We start from the raw sequence: 25449 nt of genomic DNA, 5'->3' as shown, positions 1-25449 counted from the left end.
CCCCTTTGCGCTCCGTCCTTCCTGATTGTACATCAATACCCACGTGCTCCCGTCAGCAGCGGGCTGGAATGCGCGGCAGGGATGCTCTTGGTACTCTGAAAGGTCGGGGTGGGTGCGCGTGCTGTATGCAGTGCCTTTTGAACCCTAACATTGAATGTGAGGGAGACTTGATGCTCCAGCGTTAGCAGGTAGTCTGGGTAATGTGAAGAACTGACCACATTACACAGCAGCCGTCGCCCCCCACCCCACCTTACCCTAGATTGAGGGTGTGGGAAACCGGGCCTGAATCATTAGAGCAGCTTGCTATTTAACCTGTGGCGCTGATTCTGAGGATCCTCCGCCATTTTGAGGGAGAGACAAGAGCAGAAATGACATTGAGGGCTGGGGGGGGGGGATGCCCCTTCGCGTAAACTGGTGCCTGAGCACTGACAATGTGACGTGCCCACCGCAGGACTATGAAGCACCAGTGTGTGAATTACTATCCCCCCAGCTTTTATCTTGAACATCCAGGATCTTCCCTGCACCTAGACAGATCACCCCTGTTAATTACAGGTGGACGGGCGTACGTAAATATTTGCACGATAAAACTTTAATTGGACACTAAACCCAGCAGGACAGCTCAGAAAGTGCCCGTTAGCGCCGGCCGAATCCTGAGCGAGGCCCTGCATTGGAGTCCGATCACACATCGCTGGGAACTGTCGTTCCCTTCCAGTTGGGCAGTGAGAAGTGACCTTAAAGCTCCTCCTTCACTCTGCAGCCGTGAGCTTGCACTGCAAATGAAGCCCCGAGTTAGTGTTCCCTGATTCACACGCGGCCTGCTCTCTGCTCTCCCCGACTTCGCTCTCAGCTCAGTGACAGGTGAGGGGCGGCGCCCAGACAAATACCCCCCACCACCCTTACCCCCCCCCCAGGTACACGGCACGATTAATACGCATCGCAGAGTCGCTCACGTGTCCTTCCTTAATCATCCTCAATTATTAATGGCTCTGTGACAAAGAACACAATTAGTAGAGTAATTAATGCACTCTGTGATGGCCTGTGTGTGCTCTCTGCTGCTCTCGGACCCTCCAGAAGCAGTGTGTGTGGCTGGGTGCTGGTTGCGGCCATTTCCTGGGGACACGGGTGGGGTTAGGCTTGTGAGCCAAGTACCAGCAGCCCATCAGGTCAGAAGCGGGACCTAAGCACAGAGCAGGCCTCAACCCGAAACACCAACAGAGCAGCCCTCTGAAACCAAACCCATCATCAAGCAGAAAAGCCATACTTTTTCAGGAGAGTAAAAAGGCGAGGTTGCGATGGGAACATGGGAACCCAGGCAGGCTCACATTACCCTTTATTATTTGCCTGGCCACTTCGCCTTTTATCTTCCTTAATGTTTTATTAATATACATCAGCCTCCATCGGAAGTCCATCGGAACTTCCGTCCTCCAGCAGCAGCCATCCGGCCACGTGCACCAGTACAGGGGGGTGGGGGGCTGCTCACCACGGTGAAGTTCATGACCTTGAGGATCCATATGGTGAGTGCCAGGTTCACAATCATGGTGATCAGCAGAAGCAGGATCAGGAAGTACAGGCACCTCTTCCTCCAGCCGTAGATCCCCGCGGTGGAGGAGGGGGGCGCCCCAGGCTTCTGCGGAGGGCCGGGCTGAGCCGCCAGGATGTACTGCTCCTGCGTCATCTGGGGGAGAGCAGCGGATTAGACACAGAGCACATAAGCGAATGGGGGCAGCAGGGGCACAGTGCTTAAGGAGAGTCAGGCACATGGAGGGCCACATTCTCACTGGCGCCTGGCCGACAGCGACAGCAGCAGGTTAGGTGATTTATTATTCAAACCGTGACGTCAGACGCCGAGTCTGTGGTCTACAGGATGGAAGCTGGACTCCCCTGAACTACAGCCCCTCTGCCCCACCAGGCATAGGAGATCAGCCCCTCAGCCAGACCCACACATCCCCTCACACCGTGGCAAAGAGCATTCCACCAAAGTCCTACTTGTTGCCATGGAGAAAAGAAACATTTATTCCGGGCGGTAGAGGTCCACCTGGCGGCCTCTCACAGCAGCATCTTCAGTAGTTTTTAAACTACGGGCACGATCATGGATGTTTGCCGCAAGCCCAGCTCTTCGCAAGGTGGGACCGCTTGCCTCAGCTCGCTTCATGCTACTGTCTGCGGAAATAACCGGTCCCGGACACAGCACACGGGAGCGGGGCTTAGAATCAGCACGTAATCTACCACAGCCCGGCTGCGCCACAGCTCGTCGTCTCCAAGGCATTGCTACAAGCAGGATCCATGGGTTGCAAGAAAGCAGCTGGCATCAGTCCCAGAAAGCAGTAGCTGCCACGGCACCCGGCCCATCAAAACCGCAGACAGCTGCGCGCACAGACGGGCACAGGTCAGGTCAACAAGCAGTAAACAAGTGCAAGCCATAGCGGGCATCCCATAATTCCACGCAGGTCATTCATCTCAGAAGCCCTTCACATCTGTTAAGTGCATTCTTTCCTAAGCTCAAATCCATTCAGCACAACCTGACCGCTAAATCAGGGGCAGAAACTTCCAGACACTGTGACCACGTCGGCAACACAGAGACCAATAACTGGGGTTAAGGTCTGCCTGCAGCCCAGACCCCACTCTGCTGGCTTTCCTGGTCAGCCTGTGTGAAATTCTCACAGGCCGCCGGTATGCTTGAACTGTAAATGAAATCCAGCCATCGATCGCTTTTTAAAGGTCACCCCAGCTCTTAATGCCGCGTGAGGGCGTGCCTGACGTGCTGAGGATCGGTGCTAATTAAATGTTGACATTATTGAACAAGTTCTGCTTTTGAAGAGGTGTGACTGAGCGTGGCCGGGCAGACAGAACCGTCCTGTGCGGGTGACAGTTTATAAATCAGCCGCGTCTTCATTATGCGGCAGGCAGACACCTCACGGCTGCACTGCCATCGCTCCTCAAGGACACGCTATTTTTTATGCTCAAAATCAATAGCTTACTGTTATTTTAAGATCAGAAGTGTAAATTACCAAACTGGAGATCAAAATGGGTTTTAAGCTCTGAAATTAGTCATCAGGCATCTGACAGGACAGCAATGAGAGCCTGAAAAATGGCATGCGAAGCTGAGAAGCCCCTTCAGCCGCTGTCCCCACTGTTTAAAAGCGACGCACATGGCCGGCACTGGTGTGAAACATCAGCAGGGGTGACAGGCTTCCCCAAGCGCCAATCGAACAGAAGAGCAGTGTCAGCAGCAGCCAATCCCCAGGTATGCAGAGCAGTACTAATAAGCTACCTGTGCTGTGGGGACTGAACAACGAAAAACATCCTGAGACAGAGCGTCACGAAGCAAGCTGAGAGGCCGAGGCCCTGGGCTGCTTGCCTGGCTTTCTGGGTGATTCTGCTATGTTTCTCCACAGGCCTCTGGTTTCCTCCATTAAGACTGATCACTAATGAGTCTGTGCTTTTCTCTGGTACGCCCCTTCAGGTAGGGGGTCTTAGGTACAGGCAGCACCCTTTCAGAACAGAGCCACAGTACCATGCCTATGGGATTCTGGGTCACATGTGCACCCATTGGAACCCAGATCCATCCCGGGTTTCAGCCGGCTCAAGTGAGGGTCCTAACAGGAAGTATCAGGGCGGTGCTAAAGCTAAAGCCACACTTCCAGCATGACATCATCACTTCACTTAATCATTTCCCAGGGCAACGTTTCCTCTGCATACTTCTCAGACGAGCTGTGAGTCATGAAGGCAGCTGGTTCTGACATGGCCCCATTGAGGCCCCCATCAGCCAAAGGTAGCTGCAGTACCAAGTGACCACATGGAAGACAGAAATCACTCCACCCGGGGGCAGTCGCTGTCATTATCACCCCTGCCCGCTTCAGTCTGCCACCCATTCACATGACTCACTAAGTTACCCAGACCCGGACGGCCTCTGGGCTCAGGGAAGGGCCCCGTTCTAGTGGAACAAAGCACCAGAACCTCCCTAACTCCGGCCCACTTCCTGATCCAAGCAGCCTGCATTTTCTACGGCTTTCATCCCTGAACAATCTCACGCCAACATTAAAGCCACACAAGGAGCGCTACACCAGCAGCAGGGCATACAGATATAAACAGTGCCCCATGGGAAGGGGATTAGAAAGACGGAGGCGGGGGGGGGGGGCTCTCTTAGTGAGCGTGAGATCTCAGCCCTCTCACTTCTCATGGCTCGGCCTCCCTCCCCTCCCCTCCCCTCCCCTCCGTTCTTCCGTCCGCTCGCGGTTTCTCTAATTTAGCACATGAACACGCAGACGACCTCTCACCGCCTACAGGCTGAGGACAGTAAATAACAGCGCACACCCACACGTTCAGGCGTATAAAAAGCCAGGAAAACACAAACGCTCCAAATTTACCTCTATGTCACCCGCACCCACAGGCTCCGTCCGACAGGAAATGCTTCAGTGAACACCCCCCCACCCTCCAGGACTGACAGTAATTTCACAGCCGAATCCCCCCTGGGAAACGGCTCGCTCGCCGGTATTGGCCAGCTAGGAAGGGGGGGGGGGGGGCGCCAAAGAGATGGATGTCAATCAAATACACAAAGTCGGAAGTGTGAATGGCAGAGGCTATAAGCGGCTGTTCCCCTCGTCCTCGTTAACGGTTTCAGTGGATGTGTGTCAAGCTGCAGCCATCTGAACTTCCCTCCTCCAGAGAGCCCAGCAGAGGGCTAAAGGTCCTCAGGCACTGTCCACAGCTGCATGTACCTTAAACTGCTAGCAGGGCAGCTCAGGTCTTCCACCTGTGACCTACAGCCTTTTAACGATGCCGTGTAAGTATCTGACAGCAGGACGTCAGCCGAGCCCCCTCACAGTCGCTGTTTATACAGTACACATTTTTCCAGGGTTTAACCCTCTGGAGTCCATGGCATCGTCAGCGATGCCGCATATCTTTTTCATGTATTTCAGTTCATAACTCGCTGAAATCTTATTGTAGAAACATAAAAAAACTGACTAAATCCGTAATCTGTCTATAATGTCCATTGTGGGAAGTATTAAAGTTTTTAAAATTAGGTTATGGTGTCAATGGCTCATTCATACACATGAAAGTTGCTACATATTCAATGAAAGGAGCCGAGAAATGGTGATATGAGTTTCTCTTATTTATTTATCCAACTGAATGTTGCAACTACACCATTTAGTCATTTTCATGTAGCCAAGACTTTGGTGATCATATATCTGGGATCAAACAAACAAACTTTTGCATGCTATGTACTTTTATAATGTTTCTGCAAGTGATCAGAACTGCATTTTGCAATGTCTATACTTTGATGTCAAATTACAAACGTCACATAAATATGATATATTTACAAAGTTAAGATGAGTTTAATGACAAAACAAATGTATAAGAAATAATTTGCCATGAATTAAGTTTATGATATTGAGTGAAATGTGTGACCATGCCCCAGTCAGTGACAGTGTGTTCCCTGCCCCTAGACCTCAGAGGGTTAACAGTGTTCAAGTCCCCACTCCAGCATGTGGCCCCTCTTCTTCTGAAGCCTTGGTCGGTGTGCAGCCCCTCCATGGGATTCGTGGCATCCTCATTGAGAGGCTCCTTCAGCTGGAAGCCCCTCGTCCCCTGCTTTAAATTACACCTGGTAAAAGTGGTCTGTGCTATGACAGGCTTTGCGGAGCGTGGCAAGGCCAGAGGCTGTACCAAGACAGGTTTTGAGGAGCGCGGCGAGGCCAGAGGCTGTACCAAGGCAGGCTTTGAGGAGCGCGGCGAGGCCAGAGGCTGTACCAAGGCAGGCTTTGAGGAGCGCGGCGAGGCCAGAGGCTGTACCAAGGCAGGCTTTGAGGAGCGCGGCGAGGCCAGAGGCTGTACCAAGACAGGCTTTGCGGAGCGCTGCGAGGCCAGAGGCTGTACCAAGGCAGGCTTTGCGGAGCGCTGCGAGGCCAGAGGCTGTACCAAGGCAGGCTTTGAGGAGCGTGGCGAGGCCAGAGGCTGTACCAAGGCAGGCTTTGAGGAGCGCGGCGAGGCCAGAGGCTGTACCAAGGCAGGCTTTGAGGAGCGCGGCGAGGCCAGAGGCTGTACCAAGGCAGGCTTTGAGGAGCACGGCGAGGCCAGAGGCTGTACCAAGGCAGGCTTTGAGGAGCGCTGCGAGGCCAGAGGCTGTACCAAGGCAGGCTTTGAGGAGCGCTGCGAGGCCAGAGGCTGTACCAAGACAGGCTTTGCGGAGCGCGGCGAGGCCAGAGGCTGTACCAAGGCAGGCTTTCAGGAGCATGGCGAGGCCAGAGGCTGTACCAAGGCAGGCTTTGAGGAGCGTGGCGAGGCCAGAGGCTGTACCAAGGCAGGCTTTGAGGAGCGCGGCGAGGCCAGAGGCTGTACCAAGGCAGGCTTTGCGGAGCGCGGCGAGGCCAGAGGCTGTACCAAGACAGGCTTTGCGGAGCGCGGCGAGGCCAGAGGCTGTACCAAGACAGGCTTTGCGGAGCGCGGCGAGGCCAGAGGCTGTACCAAGACAGGCTTTGCGGAGCGCGGCGAGGCCAGAGGCTGTACCAAGGCAGGCGAGGTTGGTGGCTTGTCACTCAGGGCCCCACTGCCCATGGTAACGTACTAGACTGGCCACAAGCCTGGTAAGAGCACAGTAAGTACTATAACTAACCATGACAGTGAGAAGTAAACAAATACCTGACGATGTCCCCTGCCCAAAAACCTACTCTCATTACTCTCAAATTCATGTTTCAGCATGCAGCCCACCAGCTGAGTGCGATTCAGGGCAGAGGCCGGCAGGCAGTACTGTAGACAGCTCTATGAAGTCTAGCAGGGGTCCTTGCTGAGAATTGCACTCATCATTCCAATAATTTCAGCTCTGTCAATAAACAACAAACGTAAGAAGCACTGCACATATCTGCTTCTACACACATCTAAACGTAAACATGCGTTTACGTAATTAACACTCTTGTCTTTGAATCTAGTCATGACCAGCTGGGCCATCTCAGTTTATTTGTTCTAAACAGACCCCTCCCCTCCCCACAGCCAGAGCTGCGTGGACACTGAGCATCACTAAATGTGAGAGGGGAAAGCTTCCTGTAAGCAGCTGAGCAGTCAGAAGTATCAGCGGCCAGAGAAGAGCCCCCCCCTGTTCCCAAGGGAATCCGTCCACGCTCCTTCTGAGAAATACAGCATCCTCTCCAACTTTGATGATGGGAATCACCCACAAGTTTTGCATTACAAGTCAACAGGAGCTGCAACTTGTTACCCCGAGCGAATATGAAAGCAGAGGCGTGGACAGTCACACACGAGGTCGGCCGGTTCCCGGGACGTGCGGGGGGCCCGATGAATATTGCATGGAGATGTTAGGATGGCATGGGCCGGCTGAGTTGCAGCGCTGTTTCATCACTATTGTGTGCTGGAAGCGAGCGCAGCACCGCTTTCTTTATTTACCCATTCGGGGCACGGCCAGCACCTCATTACAGCAGTACCACCTGTGCGTGCATCACGGGTAGCTCGGCCCCACACCGCTCTTAATGCGCCTTTAAATGCACAGCTAACGCCGGCTTTGTTACAATAACTCACCCGGTGCATCGCAGCCTGCGAGGCTGGTTTAAAGGGACTGGCATCCGCCGCAGCTGAAGGATGTGAGGTACGGGTTTGTCTGCATCCTCCTGGCCCAGCCCCCGCATCCTCCCCCCTGGCCTCCTTAACACAAGTGAATTCATGATATCCTACAGGATGGATTCCACAGCTCAAATTCACTTTCCCAACGAGAAGCCATCATGCTAATATTTAGGTTGCCTGTAAGCCTAACCCCCCTAACTGTATTTCCAGCCAGGCAAGCTGAAGCTCATCACAGGAAGTGTGGGGTGTGAAAGGAACCCCATGGCCAGGACACAGACAAAACACACAGATATACATACTCACACAGAGACACACATGCGCACACACAGGTTTGTAATTATATCTTTGTGGGGACTCTCCCTTCATTTATATGTGGAAAACTCTTACCCCAGCATGACGACCTTAACCCCTACGCAGTGCTAACTTTACCCATAAGTAACCGAACAAAGTACGACACTTTTGGAATTTTTAGTTTTTTTTATTGCATTCACAAATTTTTTTGGAGTACCTGAAAAATTGTGCCCAAAATAACAGGTTTTAATTACATTGCAGGGGACACTTGGTCCCCAAAATGTAATATAAACCTAATCCACACACACACACACGCACACACGCACACCAGGACATTTTGCTGGGGGAAATGTGACAAACCACCCAAACAAAGGAACACACCAGCCTCGCTGACCCTCACTGATGGGAGAAGCCCCCTCTGCTTCTGCTCTTCACCCCCCTACCCAAGAAGCTTCCTCCCCCCGTCTGTTCCAGGGAATCCAGCTTCTCATTCAAAAGCCTGCCTTATTTGAATTAATTAGCATATCCTGCAAGAGCAACAAAGAGACTTTTAAAAATGGCCAATCATTCAGTAATCATTTATTCAGAAAGAGGCACGTCAGCATGGCAAGAAGCAAAAGCGTGAGAGCGCCACAAAACACGCATTTTTATACCGCACTGCACGTTCAGCACCACTCTGCACGAACGGAACCAGGCAGCAGGTCTATAGCCTACAGGCCAACACAAGCAATATACTGCCAAAGAGGGGGGATCAGAGCTGAATGGGGGGGGAGTGCGTCACTGAGCAGGCTGGCAGCTACCAGGTGAAACCATGCCCCCCCCCCCCATCCTTAACCCCCAGAGCCAATCACAGCCTCATTTGGGGCTTCAGTGCTGGAAAGCAGCAAACAGCCTCCCTGCAGAGCGAGATTAACAAAAGACCGTAAAACACCCAACCGAGTTAGGGTTTTATGAAAAGTCATGTGACCTGGGTCCCCCTCTGGGTGTCATTCAGGACTTATTCTGGAAATATCTGCTGCAACTCCTGACAGAGAGGAGAGTCACAAGCCCACAGAGGACACTTTCACATCCCAGCTGTGAATCTCCTTAACTGGAGCAATATATGTCTACTCTCCTGCAGAGATAGGGTCTGTCCTGAGATCTGGGTCTCACCAAAGAAGGCCCATCCAAAGGTTTCCATTCACTTTTCTAAAGTCTATTCACTGTCCTTCAGTCAACCAGCTACCCATTTATTTTAAACAGGCTATTTAATCTGGGCAATCACACTCCTGGAAACAGACTCTGTGCATCCAGCTTGTGAGACATTCTGCATGAGGCTTCATTAAAGCAGGGGAATGAGGGAAGTGCGTGCAGTGACAGTGCTAATTTGGCCGTGTGACATACTGTGAAACACAAACCTGTGATTAAGAAAAGCGCACGGTGATTGTTCAGCCTAGTCATCAGTGCGTGTTTGAAGGGAGCCTGATAATGAACATGCAAGGGGCTCTGCTCAGCTGGAATAAAAGACAGAATACAAACTCATCCACAGAGGAAGAGTGCTTACTCACGTATTGCAATGTGCCCTGATACTCTGCTACTAACTACTGAATAACTACTCATGGACGGCAAGGCAGGGAGTGACGTGTGTGAGCCAAGTGTCCTGCTACATAACAGCGCTAAAACATTAAATTGTAGCAGTGGAACAGCAATGGATGACTGTCCCACTATGTAAATAGCACTAAAACATTGTTACAGCACTGGTACAGTAATGGCTGTCTTTAGTTGTAATTCATATCTTGAATAAGCGTGGCAGCAGTAACTCTGTCCGTAGCACATCAACAAACAGAGAAGCAAATAACAAATAACACTAATTCCAAGCATGGCACCAGAGCCTCATCTGCAAAGACATCTAATTCTGGCACCGATTGTCCATGCTGTCTTTAGGGGATACAGCAGAATAACCCAGAAAAAGTCATTAATACATTCACACGTGATTATGGAGGGAAAGCATCGACAGGCGGCCCTGTAGCAATAGGACAGCCTTAATGCACACTGACAATCAGGACTGTAACAGCTGACGGGCAGCTGTCACTGGAGAGCATGAAAATCACCCAGAATTGCCACTGTCTGTAAAGGAGTCTATAAAGATACCAGGGATTGAACCACATCATGTTTGTCAGACTGAAGTGATGAATGCTGAAACTGGCCTGACCTCCCTAAGCAGATCTTGCTGACCTTCCTTCAATCCTGCACCAAACAGAAGCACAGATGCAGACAGAGATGTAGATGAGATGCCAGCTCCCAGCCAGTGGACCGCAGAAGGCTCTCACACACATGGAGGATCTTTAAACGTCAGGGCAGCTGTGGGCCTCCATCCGAACCTGCTCAGGAATGCCTGAAAGCTCAGTTCTGCTCAGTGAGGTGGGTTATTTCTTACTATGGATGTATCTGGCCAGAGGTTCAGCAGCAACATTCACAAAACTCATCCTCTCTCAATATCCCCTGACAAAGTCCCATTTAAAGCAGAGGCAGGGTTTAGGAGCAGGAGAGGAACCTTGATGTATTTTTGATCATGGGACAGTGTGGGTTGGGAGCACAGTGAGAAGTCATTCAGTGCTGAAGCCCTTTATCACCATGACAACCAAATTCTACCCGCCCCCCCTCCCAACCCCACAATCCTGCTGCTTATGGAAGCTAATGAGTTTTAGCTCTTCTGGACTGTTGGATGCAATTCCCTTTCTCCTGGTGTAACCTTGTGAAGGAACCTCCCACAGTGTACCCCAGGGGATGGTGGGGGGGGGGGGGGGGGGAGCAGGGGGCATCCCCCTGCTGTGCTGTCAACAGCCCCAAGCTTCCTACTTATGATCGGAGGCAAACTTTTAATGGCTGCCTCATCAAATGAGGTTTGTGCCATTTTTAGACGGGCTGCCGCCTTAAGCTTAAAGGGCTCTCTGATGGTCTGCACCCCCCACCTCCGTCTCACAAGGAATAGCAGTGAGAAATTAAATGAAAAGGAGGGATAAGTCCACTCATGTGCAGACTGCTCCTTTACATGAACAATCACTGTGGTCCATTGTGAAAACTAAAATACATGCATTGATGCTATGTGACTCCCTCCTGCCCATCAGGCACTCACACTGAGTGAGCACCATTAAAGGATGATTTTTATTGTTCTTTATGCTTCATTTAACCCGTGATTAAGCTGGAAAGGCAACATGGCCTGAGCCTCTGAACTGAATATATAGTTTATGTGCTATGGGACCTGAAATAACATCCTAATGAAGACTAAGCTGTTTAGCTACTTGCTGCAGCTACTTAGCCAACACTTTGTACCCTAAGACACAAAGATTTCTCACAGTCACGGCACAGTATGTTTTACTGGAGCTGTTAAGGTTAAGCACCCTGTTCAGACGACAGCGGACTCCCACCGGGGATTTGAGCAGACAGCCTGCAGGTTACAAGCCTACGCAGTCGCAACTTTAACCGTTACCGAGCTGCATTTGGTGACACCCTGCCAGCGGGCCCTCTCTTGTTATTTCCAAGGTACATAAAACAAAAGAAAACATTGCCAGTGTACTTTGTTCCAGCAAGGAAGGAAGGCTGAGTTTGCCACAAAATGTACAGGCTGCAAACCAAGCTCCTGGATCCAAAGTCCAGGCACTTGTCAGCATCTCGGGCACACTGCACTAAGCACATCTGTGAGACTGGGGCTCTGGACCACTGGCAGGAAATCCCACAACGCATTTCCACTGTCAAAGTGTAAGTGCACCGATAGGCAAACAATATCAGGTCATAGCACCTGGGTAATCACATAGCACATAGGCGTCGGAGACCAGTCCAAGGTCACGCTGGGGGATTCCTATGCTCACACTGTAGATGCAAACTGTGTAACAGGCATTACTGGCTTCCCAAAGCCCTCGTAAGCAATAAACAATACTGTGTGTAATTGTGTTTTAATCAAACCTTTGGTCTCTCCCGTGGAGGGCAGGCTTGGTGAACACGGAGCCTCATCTGGCCGTGTCTGAATACTTCGAGTCATCAGCGTCTCAGAGTCCATCGTCACCCTGCTGCATTTGCTTGGGCATCAGCATGACGGATTGATGGCCCATTTCTTAGCAGGCTCCAGCAGCCAATGAAAGCAGAGCGAATTATGGCACAAGCTAAAAGCAGCCAATAAGATGGTGGAGTCACACTGCCAGGGAGAAGCAACCAATAAGTGAAGGATGACAAACGCTGCTACTCACAAAGCCCCACCCATCTTTCTGCCGTTTCAGAAAGAGCCTCATTTAGAGAATGAGATGGTTGAGCCTGGCATGACAGGGGCCTCGGGAGTAAACGGCAGGTGGCATTCAGGCAAACGCGCCAGGTTCAGGCAGAGCGGGAGACACACTCCCTCCGGGAACAGACAAAAACACCCTGCGGCATTTCACTGGCGGCACGGAGCCGCACCTTCCGGAAGACACGTGCAGCTATTTCCTGAAGGAGCCAAGCGTGCCCATTTCACACACCGCCGTGCCACACTTCCCCGCTTGCACAGCAGGGAGAGCTGGGCCTCTGACAGCCCCTTTCTCTCACTCACAGCACAGCCCGTGGTCCTGGTTTTCTCATTAGGCTTCCATGTTTGGATGCTGCATATAAAGATTTCATGAAAGCATTTCGGTCCACCAGGAAAGGACTCCTCCTACTTGTAGGAAGATGTTGAACAGAGAGACTGAGGATATCTGCTCTCCTTGGTGGACTGCTGAACAGGGCTGGAGACTGGAATAATAAATACTCTCCTGACAGTGGTTAAAATTTCATTGGACATGCTGTCTGAATATCAAACTGTTTGAAGAGAGGTCCCCTGAGCCCCACCACCCCCGCCATGAGAGCACATCACACTCTGCTTGGGAAATGGTTTGTAGATAAACACAGTGATGCTGGCCAGCCTGCAGCTCAATATACAGTCATCTAGTTAGTGTCCAGCGCTAAAGGGGCGTCGGTGCCAACGGCGTCCAGCGCTAAGGGGGCGTCGGTGCCTACAGCGTCCAGCGCTAAGGGGGCGTCGGTGCCTACGGCGTCCAGCGCTAAAAGGGGCGTTGGTGCCTACGGGGTCAAACACTACAGGTCTACCACGTCCAGCACTAAAGGGCCCTACATGAAAAAAAAGATAATGCAGAAAAATAAAATTAATAAAAGTTAATCCAACTAAAAGCCGTGTCCGGAAAAGAAAAGAAATCCAGAAAAGAATGGGGGCTCATTCTCCAAATCCACGCACACTAAATGTCATGATTTGTTGTGTCACTAAGATAAATACCTTGGACTCACCTACACGACAGTTTAGAGGAGGATCAGCACAGCCCAGGGCCACACTTAGGAGACCTGAAGGTCCGAGCACAAACCAGCAAGCAACAGCCATAAATTCAGGAAGTAATAAATGGAAAGTAAAACCCAGACAGAACAGCATCAGGATATAAAAAGCTAATGAATCAGGGGTTCTAAGCGTGCGAAGATGAATATGTTATTCAATGGGCTCATTCTGGATCATGGTTAAAAACGCCTCCAGCTATCGTGACTTTCGTAACACACCGTTAAATTATTCGCAAGCGGGCGCTGGATTGTGAGGCACGGCACACTCATTCTGCCACTCCAAAAAAATAGGTGATTCATTGTCACCTGAGCACGTGTGTAAATCAAACAGAAATCCAATTTGCACCACCTGACAGAGGAAACAGGAGCGACATAGGCCGCTATGGATTCTAATCATTTGTGTACTTTGGGCAAGCAGAGAAGGTGATCAGATCAAAAGGGCCACTTAATATGAAGGAAGGGGGCATCACCGGAGTCCAAGGTGCTGCTCCTTCACGGCATCCCATACGACAACACTCACGGGCCACTGGAGGGTACCAGCTAGCCACCCTTGATTGCTTAACTATCAATGTTATCAACGGTTTGGACACAGAGCCACTTCATTCAGCAAACCAGCCGTAACAGCTGAAGAAAGATGGACAGACCAGCCCACCTCTGATCAACATGCAGCTAAAGCCCCAAAGCCTGCTGGGTAATCTCCTCCAAGCCATCCTGCCCGCATCCACTGTGTAAAGCCAGCCTCCCTGCACATCTGCTGCTTTGCTCTGTCATCTGACAGCACTGCGGCTGTCCCAGCCCTCAGGCCGGGCCCTTCCACCCCAACAGCCTGCAATCAGCCAGCGAAATAGATTTGGGATAAAATCTCCTTAGTGTTTCTGCCGGAAAAGAAAATGTGTGAAAGGGCGCAATTACCCAGCATCTGTAGAGACACAGGAAGTCCAAAGCCCATTGGAGAGGGCAGATGGTCCAGTGAACAGCACAGGCGGTTGGAGCCGTGCATAGAACAAGGCACTAGACTGTTGGGCTCAGCTAGGGGCCACAAACAGCAGGGATCCTCATTCAAGTCGCATCTAGGGCAATCTATCTGGTTTCTCCCATTGACACCTCTCTCACAGGCCCCACTCCTCCTCCTCTCTCACAGGCCCCACTATTCCTCCCACAGACCCAGCCCCTCTCACACTCTTCCCATACTCCTCCAGACCCTTCTGAATGGTGCAATACAAATCAGCTGCAGCTCAACATTGGAAAGACCAAAGAGATGGTGGTTGATTTCAGGAGATCAAAAAGCCCCCCATCTTCAATCACTATTGATGGAGAGGATGCGGAAGGGGTGGGCACATACAGGTACCTAGGAGTGCACCTGGATAACATGGCGTGTTGGGGCAACAATGCTACAAGAAGGGACTCAAACAAACTCAGTCTGAAGACTGCCTCTGTTCTAGGAATCCACTTTGATTCCTTCTAAATTACCATCCAAAAGAGAACATTCAAGAAGATTTTCTCCAAACTGGACAATGCCTCACAGCCCCTGCATCATACCCTGGTCAAACAGAGAAGCATTTTCAGCAACAGACTCACACAGCTGTGCAGCTGCAGCGACGCCATCCGAGGTCTTTTCTCCCAGGGGCCATCAAATGCTACAATAAGGGTCCCCCTGACCCCTCTCCCCACTCAGGCCTCTCGAATAGTATTGTAATTAAAGGTTGCACACTTTATTTTGCACATTGCAATTTAGTTTTGAACTGTTTTGTTGTACAATATTATGTCTTTTGTATATGTACAGTGATATCACTTTTTGTATGTACTATTGAAACTTTTGGAATTTGCTTCGGGATCAAAAAATTACTACTAAATACATCTTTCAGGGACCTCCCACCCTTCTCCCAAAAATCCCTCCTCTTCGAGGCCCTCACCGCCTCCTTCTCCAGACCCTTCTCTCAGGCCCCTCCTTTCCTCCCACAAACTCCGCCTCTGACCCACTCCTCTCCTCCTACCAGGCACACCTTCCTCAGGCCCTTCTGCCACAAACTCTGCCTCTCTCAGGCCCTCCTCCCACAGACCCCACCCCAGGCCCTGATCCCTCCAGAAAGAGCTGGTCAGTGCGAGTTGCTATTTGAAGCTCCTGTTGCCATGGGTAACTCCACTCTCTCCTCTCCAATGCGCCTTCTGTAATTTCTATGGCAACCCACTGTTTCCACTGATGGATGACCTCATGGCTTCCTCACTGAGGCTAACGCGTACCTCACCTTTTCTGAGTAACGCAAGCAGAGACCATGGCTGAAAGTAGCTGCCTGAGCTCCTCGGAGCAAAAAATCAGCCCACACGGGAGGACAGTGAGCCACGACACGGACTGCGGCTTCAAACGCTGCTCCGCTCAGGCAACGTGGGAGTTTCCCCCTCACAGTTTTAACTTTGCTGTCAGGATGTTCTCAAATGTTGGATTTCTGCAGAAGATATCTCAGAGTGTAACCTTCACATATGTTCCATGCTCCATAGCCAACATAAAGCCCAGGTGTGAGGGCATAAAGAACCAGACATGTGAAAGGGCGTCTCTATGTGCAACCTTCACACAGTGCCCTGCACAGGGAACACAGGCAGCACTCACTGCCCCCAGCAAACTACCAAAGCGCAGATAACAGGTGCACTTCCTCTAAACCTTGTATCCTACCTGGAACCACTTGGCTTGGGTGTACCCAGCCGAATCGGACACGGAACAGGGATGCTGCCTCTGGCTTTGTCTGAGGAAATAGGGAACCTGCCACAGTTCTGCCGGCTTGCCCATAATTACAAGACTACCCCTCATACTCATTGCGGGGTCCTGAGGCGTGATGGGTCGGCCTGGCAGCAAGGAGGTGAGCCGAGTAGGTATGCAAAGCGGGCAGCCATGAAGGAACCGACGCACAGAAAGCCGAACTGGAAGGCAAGTGGACGAAGGGCCAGCTGAGACTGATGCATGAAAACATATAAACCAGAAAGGACCACAGTAAGAGTCCCCCCCCCCCCCCCGCTGCTCCGTGTCTGTGAAGCCAGGCACAACAAATCGGATAAAAGCTACCAGAACACAGAGTACAGGGACAACATAAAGATCCTGGCAGGACTAAATGCAGAGATAGTTGCAGGTACGCTGACCCGCGTCCCAGTGTAGCCACTAGTAACGGCTCCAAACCACCACATCTACATCAGTGTTAATTTTGGTGACGAAAATTATTACGAAAATTATCCATCCAATGAAAATTTTTTTATTGATGACAATAAAATAAAAATTAATTTATGATGCCAAAAACTATGATGAAATGTACTGACACTATCATCAACGAAAAAAAAAAAATGACAAAAATGTCAGGAAAACACTAAATTTGAAAAGGATTCAGTCATAAGTAGATAATGTCGATCTAACCGGCTTCAGACGCATAAACCATTGCACTTCTTTCTCTAAAGTCTGACTGTAAGCTATTTACGTCTGTGCTAGGCTTGGAAGAATTCTGTTATGGGAGCCACCCACTTCATTATTGGGGACTCTCGCTTACCACAGCAAATTTTAATTGCAGGACTTAAAAATACTGGCATAGCACTGCTTTTGAAAAGACTGTCAAAATACTGTGTACTGCGGTGTAATTTTGGAGTGGTATGATTGAAGATTAGTCTGTGCCAGTCGCCTTTAGGTAGGAAAGAAAACGTTGATAAGGAACAAACTTCACATTTGATGAGGAAAAAAACAAGACTACGGAGTAGCTATAATGAGAACAGTCATCACAGACTTGAAGCACAATGAAATGAAGAGATAAATTACTGCTTTTTCTTTTTATGTGTTTAAAAAGTTCACTGTCATGAATTGAACAAGGGGCAGAAATAAGCACTGCCCAGTTGGATCTCGATAATCTGATACTTGTTCACAGTTTTGAGATGGGACACTTCAGTTTTGGTCTTTTGTTATAATGCAAGTAATTTGTTTTAGACTAAATTTTGGTTTTATTTATATTTTATTTCATGATAAAGTTCATATAAATCCATTTTAGAACTGCAATGTCAAACCGCATGCCATGATAACTGCTTTACAGGTGTTTTTTTAGGAATCCAGAGCGGAAAGAAGTAGGCCAATCTGTATATGTGTGTCAATTATGTTTATATTACATTGTGGGGACCAAATGTTCCTCACAATGTAATAAAGACACGTTTTTGTGTCATTCTGGGGGAACATTTTTTTAGGTCCCTACAAAAAAATGTGAATGCAATCAAAAAACTGAAAATGCCAAAAGTCTCGTATTTACTTTGGTTACTGATGGTTAAGGTTGTCAAGTTAGAATTAAAGTTTTCCCCATAGAAATGAATGGAGAGTCCCCACAAGGATAATTACAAATGTGTGTGTGTGTGTGTGTCCAGTCAATTAAGTATCCAGTAATTTGCATTGGCCAAAACCACACAAAAAATAATAATTAGATGACTGAAATATGAACAAAAAATAACTGCATTTTTGTCAAAAGGACTAAGCCTAAGACTAAATCAAATCATGGTGTCGAAATTAACAGTGGTCTGCACCCTGTTGCCCGAGATGTCAGCCTGGTTTGATCTGAGCAACTCGTCACTGCTCACCTGCACTTCACTCAGGCACCAGGGACATGCTTCTGTCTGCCTTTCACTGAGCTTTCTGGAGCGCCCTCTTCAGGCCATGGGCCGTGGACCAAACGCAGAAACAGGGTCGTCGGCGCTCTCAGCCAAAAGCCCACAGGCGCTCCTTTCTGACACACTATCTGAAAACGCTGCCATAGTGAATCTATACATCAATACAGTAAGAAAAATCACAGATACTCATTACCATTTTAATTAGAATTTTCATACTATAATTCCTGCGGTTTTACGAGGATGTCCATCTATATTCCAAATTATTAAAGGCAATAAAAGTGCCAAATGAAAACGACACGAGGAAATCATGTTTCTGTAGCTGATCTAACCTTTTTGTCAGCATCGTGGGGAATCACAGGAGAGGCTAATCAGATTTCCCAGCACTAATAAAATGTGATCCTGTCCCATCAGGTAAAATGGCTTCATTCTGTCAGATGAAATTCCTGGGGAAACTTCGGTTGCTCTGGTTTGGAGTCATTTTTAGTTTCTTTACCATTGTCCACCTGCATTTCTCCAATAGATTTGCCAAAGACCTAGCATGAGACTATCGGCAATAAAGTCTCATTATCCGAGAACTCTGATCACCCTCTCGGCCGGGAGCTTCCCTCCCGAACAGACAGCAGAGAGCCACTCGCAGGCCCCACAAATGACCAAAGCAAAGCGAGGAGTTTAAAACATCATCCCGCACTGGCAGCAACAACACGATTAACACCAATTAAAGTTAACACTTTCACACAGATCAAAAAAGCTAAATATTATTCACATGGATCATTCAAGGAAATGCTAGAGAGACGCTACTATTTCATTTATTTATCGAGTTAGCAAACTAACTTTGGAAGCTGGACTTGATGTCTTAACATTGCCTGTGCAAAACTGCCAAAGGATTCAAACCCCGAAAGCGTCTTATTACACAGCATGGGCAAAGGACAATGTCAGAGAGGAAATGGAGATCAGTTTCTAGGGGAAGTTAGGAGTTAACTTCTGGCTTTTCATCAGACTCTCCATGAAGCCCTGAGTGCCGGCTAAAAGGGAGCATATTTCCTGAGTGAAAAGCACATTCCCAGGATGCAGAGCGATTCATCTTACATTTGAAGAGGAACATGAATATTGATCACATAAATTCAGGATGCTTTTGGATGACAGTCAAAACAGGGCAATTCTTGGGGTGGATCTGGGATAAAAACAGCATGTGAAAAATGTCTATGCTGACATCAGCCTCCCACAATGGTGGGCTGATGAGCAGGCATGAGACCTAAGAAGGGTGGTGTGTGGTCATTGAGAGCCACAAGATGAGTACCACAGGTCGGCGCCGACACCCCATCACTGTCTGCATTAGCTCCTTGGTGTTGGTCCATCCATCAGAGACTCATCCCCCCAGCATTGGGGAATGAAAATTAGACCAGTGGACCAAGTACTGGGCCTGGAAAGTAACTGGCATGACTACGGTGGGCACCCACTCCTGCCCACACACTGGGCAGAGCTCGCTGCGGGCCCTTAATGTTTTGGGAAGTGATCCTGTATGGAATAATCCAGAATGGTCTGATTGACAGGGCATCAGTGTGAGGAAGAAAAAAAAAAAAAAGGTAAAAGATGACGGAAGAGGGGAGTGACATGAGAGATGCAGGACAACCCAGCTTCTCCTCCTGCCCCAGCAAGGCTCTGCTATCCAGGGACACAGGCGGCCAGTATCCAGGGACACAGGCTTCATGAGCAGCTACGATTAAAAACAGCCACCCCCTCGCTGGAAAGCAGGCAACAGCCCACCCCGCCGCCTTGTCCTTCCCTCCGCCCCAAAACACTATTTTAAAAAGCTCTAAATATACCTCCAAAGCACAGGGGCATCCACTCACCTTGAGGAGCCCCTGAATTACGCAGCAAGGCAGATGGAGCCAATTTAGCTCACAGACATACGGTGGCAGGTGTGGGAGGCATAGCGGACCTGGAGAACAGACGCCTCTCAGCTGGGGCCTGCAGATGAAGTAGTTCCTCCAGCAGCCCCTGGACTGTGACCTCTACACCAGGATGGAGGCTGGAGTGATCCAGCATAAATCCACTGCAGGACTCACGGCCGCCTCTGCTGAGGACCCTTCTACGTCACCGCTCAGTAATGCAAAGGCTCGTGGGTGTAGGGAATGCTGTACAGAGCTCTGTACTCTGCCACGACATTCTGGGCTCTGTAGAAAGGCTGAGCTTTAGGGTCTGTAACCCTGTGAGGGTGAAAGATGTGTCCTGATGAGATTCTCACAGCCCTGACCGGAAGGTGTGGGCACAGAAAACCCTGGATGGTCCAAATGCTGTGAAGGTGATGGGCTTTTCCAAGCTGAATATATAAAATCTCAAGGCTGTGACTTAAGGGGGCTGAAAGGCCCAGAAGGTCCAGACAAGAACACAGGGCCGCCACCATCACCATCTCCTCGGAATGACAATCCGAGACCAAAGCAGATACAACCCTGAGAGGAAACAAAAGAAATAATAATAAATAAAACCATATTTTATTGACCCCTGTAGGTAAATTCTCTTTACACCACCCCCAACCTGCTCTCAGTAGGTGAGAGTAAGCTAACTGTGAAGGGCAGCTACTCTTAGAAGTACCGCGGGAGCTGGAGGGTTAAGGGCCTTACTCAATGACCCACAGATGTGCTGAAGCCGGACTCGAACCGGCGATCTTCCGATCACAGGTACAGAGGCTTAGCGCACTAAGCTACAAGCTGCCCCCTGACGGACAGACCAGGTGAGCATAGGGGAATAAGGACTCAGGACACTATTCAATCTGCCTCTTCCCAGTTTCCAGTTCGCCGTTTGCCTTTTTCTTCCCTGAACTGGACCTGACATCCAGCCCATCCCCTGCATCCTCATCTCTCTGTCCCCTGCTGTCTAGCTCATGTGCATTCAGCTTTCCTGTCTGACTGCATCAGCGTTTCTTCAATCCCACTGTGTATGAGCACTGGCTCCGTTGTGTTGACCCCAGACCTTCTCCCCCAAAAAACTAATAACCTGTGCCCGACCCTTTGGCTCTGCATTTTATTCTGCCTGATTACACAAGATTGAACAGGTCAAACGGGCCAATCAAAGATCGATCTATTTGGATGGGCCAATCACAAACCACCTGTGGGGGTCAGGTATCCCTGATGGGCAGTATTTGACAGCAAATACTGCACCACACCACCACAAAAAATTCTAGGAATACTGTTTAGTTTGTGCAGGGTGTGTGGACTCCCACAATCCACTTAGGGTGAACGGCACACTCATTCAGATGCATGTGGAACCATCCCCCACACACATTATCACTGAATTAATCAGCTGAGTACTACTTAAAAAAAATCCATAATTTCATGTGAATACCTCAATTAAAATGTGGCTTGAAGAAAAGTCATTCATCAGATGCAAACCTCAAAGCAAGCACAAGACACGCTGAGACGTCACACCAAGATCTCATGGGCTCCATCCCACCCGAACACACCCCGGTCTCACACCGAAACATATAGCACCCGCTATTTGCACAACACACACCTGTGCAGACTACCTGTCCGTTTTTAGCGGGTTATCATGGTGCTTATGTTCTCCATACTGTTCCTGTGTCTGCTAATGAGTTCTCTTAACAGAGTTCTGAGGACAGGCTGGGGATTTGTAAAAGACGAACGAGAGCTACAGCGTTTACTGGGATTTTAAAAAGGTCTCTGATTTCCCTGTAAGGGATGTGACTACATGTTGGTGACTAAAAAGCTGCTGAGCAAAGGAAAAGATAAAAGTCTGAGACACTGCAGGCCAGAAGAAGATACCAAACTTTCACTTTGGATGCTATGAACCAGGTCTAGTTCTTTAGGAGTCAGGAGTGCTGGCACACATCCTAGTGGGAGTCAGGCCAGCTCGGATGTGGACCTTGTGGTGCTGCTTATTTACCTACAGCAGGTGGAACACGGTGCTTAGGGGCGCTGAAAGGGCCCTCAAGCCTTTTCTCACTCTGACAGAGCAAAGCCACGCGTCAAGAGCTGACTGTTCCATGCATGCAACACCCACAGAAACACTGCACAGGACACTTTGAACACCAGACTATCCCATCCCGTACGTGCCCCTCAAGTTCAAGTTCAACATGACACTCAAGTTCAAGTGGCAGACAGGAACCAGAGCATATGGAGGGTCTTTACAAATCCGGTCCTCAGGGACCCACAGACAGTCCACATTATTGCATTTTTGCAAATGTGGACTGTCTGGCAGGGAACTTGGAGGGAGCAAAAACACAGACCAACGGTGGGTCTCTGAGGACCAGATAGGGAAACAAGCATGACAGTGGAGCGTCCAGGTAGACCAAACAGATCTGCTATGTTGGTGAGGCATTGATCCCCTTCACGCATTCCCCTCTGAGCCCTGACACTCTGCCTAAGAACCCCCCCCCCCCAATGCCACCTACATCTCCCCCCTGTCTCAAAAGCCTGCCACTGACACTAGGGGGCAGCTAGTGAGGACAACTGAAATTCAGCTCCTATGTTTATGTAATTTAACCTTCTGACCCTGAATTAAACTTGTTCCCATATGAATACAGCCATGCAGACATTCACTCACACTCATATGACGACTAACAGGTGGCGACTCCTCCCTCTGTGACAGCATATAGACACACGGTGACAGAGTTATGCTCCCGTTCCCCAAGAAGTGCCTCACGGCAGAGCACCATGGCCTAAATAAATGGTATCCACCGCCTTGTGGTCTGTGCTGGGTAAGCAGGTACGGGAGACAGGCAGGTACAGCACACTCTCTAAGAGGATTCCTCCTTATTTCAGTAAAGGCCTTCCCTGGGTTCGGCCTTTCGGCCCACTGAGTTTTCCTGCAAAGAAATTGTACCCATTCATAGTTTGTTTTACAGGTAGCACTTATGTCAGAAACACACCCTGACACCAAAACTCTCAGAAAAGGTCTGGATTCCTGCTCAGTTTGTCCTCAGGAAGAGATCACATGACCAGGGGCTTTGGGGTATCAGTGCACAATCAAATACCACTTCTTTGGGTCACATTTCAGCAAACAATCCAGTAAAAGGTCAGTCGTGCCAGTCAGAACTCTTTCCTATTACAGTTTGAAACAATCAACAAATACGGTTAACCAGTGAAGAACCTTTGTGCAAAATTCAATAAGCACAATGTAATTATTAATGATGGCAAATGCCACAAATTCTGAGTTCTTTAAATGTTTGTTAAAGCTCAGCTAAACTAAAATCAACATTGCAAAAAAACATCCATCCATCCATACTGTGTTGATCTGGATCACAGTCCAGGAAAGCTGAAAGCAGGGTATGCCCAGGGTGAATATACAGGTACTCCAACCCACACACTAATGAGCCTTCTAAAGTACCCAGTTTATCGGACCACTGTGAACTGGGACTGTGGCCACAGGAGCTCAGAAATAATCGGCAAATCCATCCGCACGGAGAGCTGGGGCCAGGGTCTTGAGCAGGAGCTGCCGGGCCCCCTGTCCTGTCCTGCCAAGAGTGGCCTTTTAATGGGGGCGTGAAAAACTGCAGCCAGCATCAAGCTAACGATGCATGATCCACATTTAATTAGCATGGAGCAGAAGAGCCAACACCCTCTCTGCATCTCAACGCTGCTGACGCCCATACCACTTTCAAACAACAGCAGATCCACAGACCTGTGACAGCGACTAATGTTCTGGGCCACGCGTAAGATGGAGGGGGAGATTCTTTGTGTGTAATTACCTTCTCAGAGCAGACGGGTGTGTTTCAGCTGAGCCCACAGACAAACATCAAACGGCACCACAAAATCCCCCAGTAATCCCTCAAAGTCTTGGGTGGGAGGGCAAAGCCGCTGGACTTTGTGAAATTAGGCTTTGGATAGCAGGGAAAATGTCACACACAATGAAAAGTATAGTAATCCATTCAGTATTCAGTGAGAGTGTGGACACACTCAGATTTGTGTTTATGTTTACAAACATATTGGGGTGTTTTATACTCTCCACTTCTACACATAAGCCTCTGTGGGAGAGGCAGGGTTCCCAAACCACACACGCTGCTTTCCCCCGGACCATGATGCACCAGTCAGCTCCATGAGTGCACCCTGAGCGCCCAGCAACGTGGTAGTGGGAGGGGGCAAGCAGGAGAGTGAGTGTTTCTTTAATACACTGAGGCGATGATCTCACAGCCATAATCCCAGTGTGTTTGCTTTTCCCAGGTGTGGGATCATCAATAATCCGGAGCAGGTCAGCACCCTGAACCGTTTTCATTTCTCTCGTACTCCGCTTCCCTCCAAATGCCCTTTTCTGCGAGCCGAGATGGCGGTGAACTTTTTTACGAGCCCTTTCCGACAAGGAGGCCGCATGGCAATAAATCCAGCAAGGTCCGAAGCTCCACACGACTGCAAACTTCTGCCAGAGGTCCACTGTGGGAGCTGAGGGAAGAAACGAAGATGGCATGTGGCCACAGCACAGCGCAACATGGGATTTATGGAACGTGACACGTACAGTGACATTTGACACGCTGAACCTGTCACCACAAAGGTAGGTGTGCTCAGTAACACGGGCAAGTTCCTTTCAGTTCCTTATGGACTGTGAGGAAGAAAGGATGGACGCCGCCTGGCCCACCAACCACCCAGCTGGCAGGCCTGGCCGCATTGAAAGGCCAGGCCGCAGGTGAGACTGTAAATCTCACTTATAACTCTGAGTCCATCACTCCATCCCCAAGCCCTAATTGAACAATCCATCTGAAGATAGCAAGGTCTAAATCACCTAACTGGACAATACAAGAGAAGACAGAAAAGACTATTCATCTAATTGGACAATCCAGCTTACAGTAGCAAACCCTACCTGTCTTTATTTCACACACGTAAGGGAATGACAGTTTTGCAGGGCTGGGCCGGGGGGGGGGGGGGGGGGGGGGCACAGAGGAGGAGACATGGTAAAATTGCATTAATAAACCATCTTTCAGGGAACGATTCATCCCTCTTCAGTGTCTGACCTCTGATCTCTTTGAGGACCACAGGGATATCCACCCCTGACAAGAGCAGGTGTGGGTGGCACTGTTGATTTTGGCTGGGTTGTGGTACACTAGCTACCAGAAGGCGGCCCTCGCCTCCAACCTAACGATGAGTCCCCGGCACATGCCCCTCCCCCACCCATCTAAAAGCACAGGCCCTGACACCAAGCTGGAAATTTGAAAGAACACACCTACTCACACTCACATGGATGCCAATACACCAGAACAGATCACCGCTTCACACGTGTGGAATATCACGTCTGCCTCTCGATGAATCACCAGTAGTGTGATCGACTCATTTACAGAAGGGAACAACAATTCCCTGCTTCGCATAATACCAAGGCACTGGCCAATCACTAGCCTGTCTGTCGGAGTATATTTAAAGAGGTATTGGCCAAACACTGGCTGTTGTTCCTGGACATATTTAAAGGAATATAATAAATATTATTATTATTATTATTATTATTATTAATACTTAATTGATTCCCGTGGGGAAATCGTCTTTACGCCTCCCTCAACTTGCTCTTTGTAGAGTAAGCCGTCTGCAAAGTTCAGCCACCTGTTGGGGTGCCCAGGGAGATGGGGGTTAAGGGCCTTGCTCAAGGACCCGCAGATGTGCTGAGGCTGGGTTTGAACCGGTGACCTTCTGATTTCAGGCACACAGG

The 25449-nt window shown here is 49.6% G+C and overlaps 1 protein-coding gene across 5 annotated transcripts in view; it reads right to left on the bottom strand.

The window, feature by feature from the left end:
- LOC125720723 (zeta-sarcoglycan) overlaps positions 1-25449 on the bottom strand; it is a 62733-nt gene that overhangs the window by 20384 nt on the left and 16900 nt on the right. For 2 of the 5 annotated variants that reach the window (XM_048996502.1, XM_048996504.1), the window contains exon 2: positions 1481-1675. In XM_048996502.1, the coding sequence (XP_048852459.1) occupies positions 1481-1675 (195 nt within the window). Of the gene's footprint in view, positions 1-1480; positions 1676-4367; positions 4607-17778; positions 17963-23952; positions 23967-25449 lie in introns of those variants that run through there. The other 3 variants (XM_048996503.1, XM_048996506.1, XM_048996505.1) reach the window with 3 other exon arrangements.

Source organism: Brienomyrus brachyistius, chromosome 25 (genome assembly GCF_023856365.1).
Source record: "Brienomyrus brachyistius isolate T26 chromosome 25, BBRACH_0.4, whole genome shotgun sequence".
Lineage (NCBI taxonomy): Eukaryota > Metazoa > Chordata > Actinopteri > Osteoglossiformes > Mormyridae > Brienomyrus > Brienomyrus brachyistius.
Note: the sequence above shows the minus strand (reverse complement) of the source record. Positions and strands in the feature narration are given on the sequence as shown.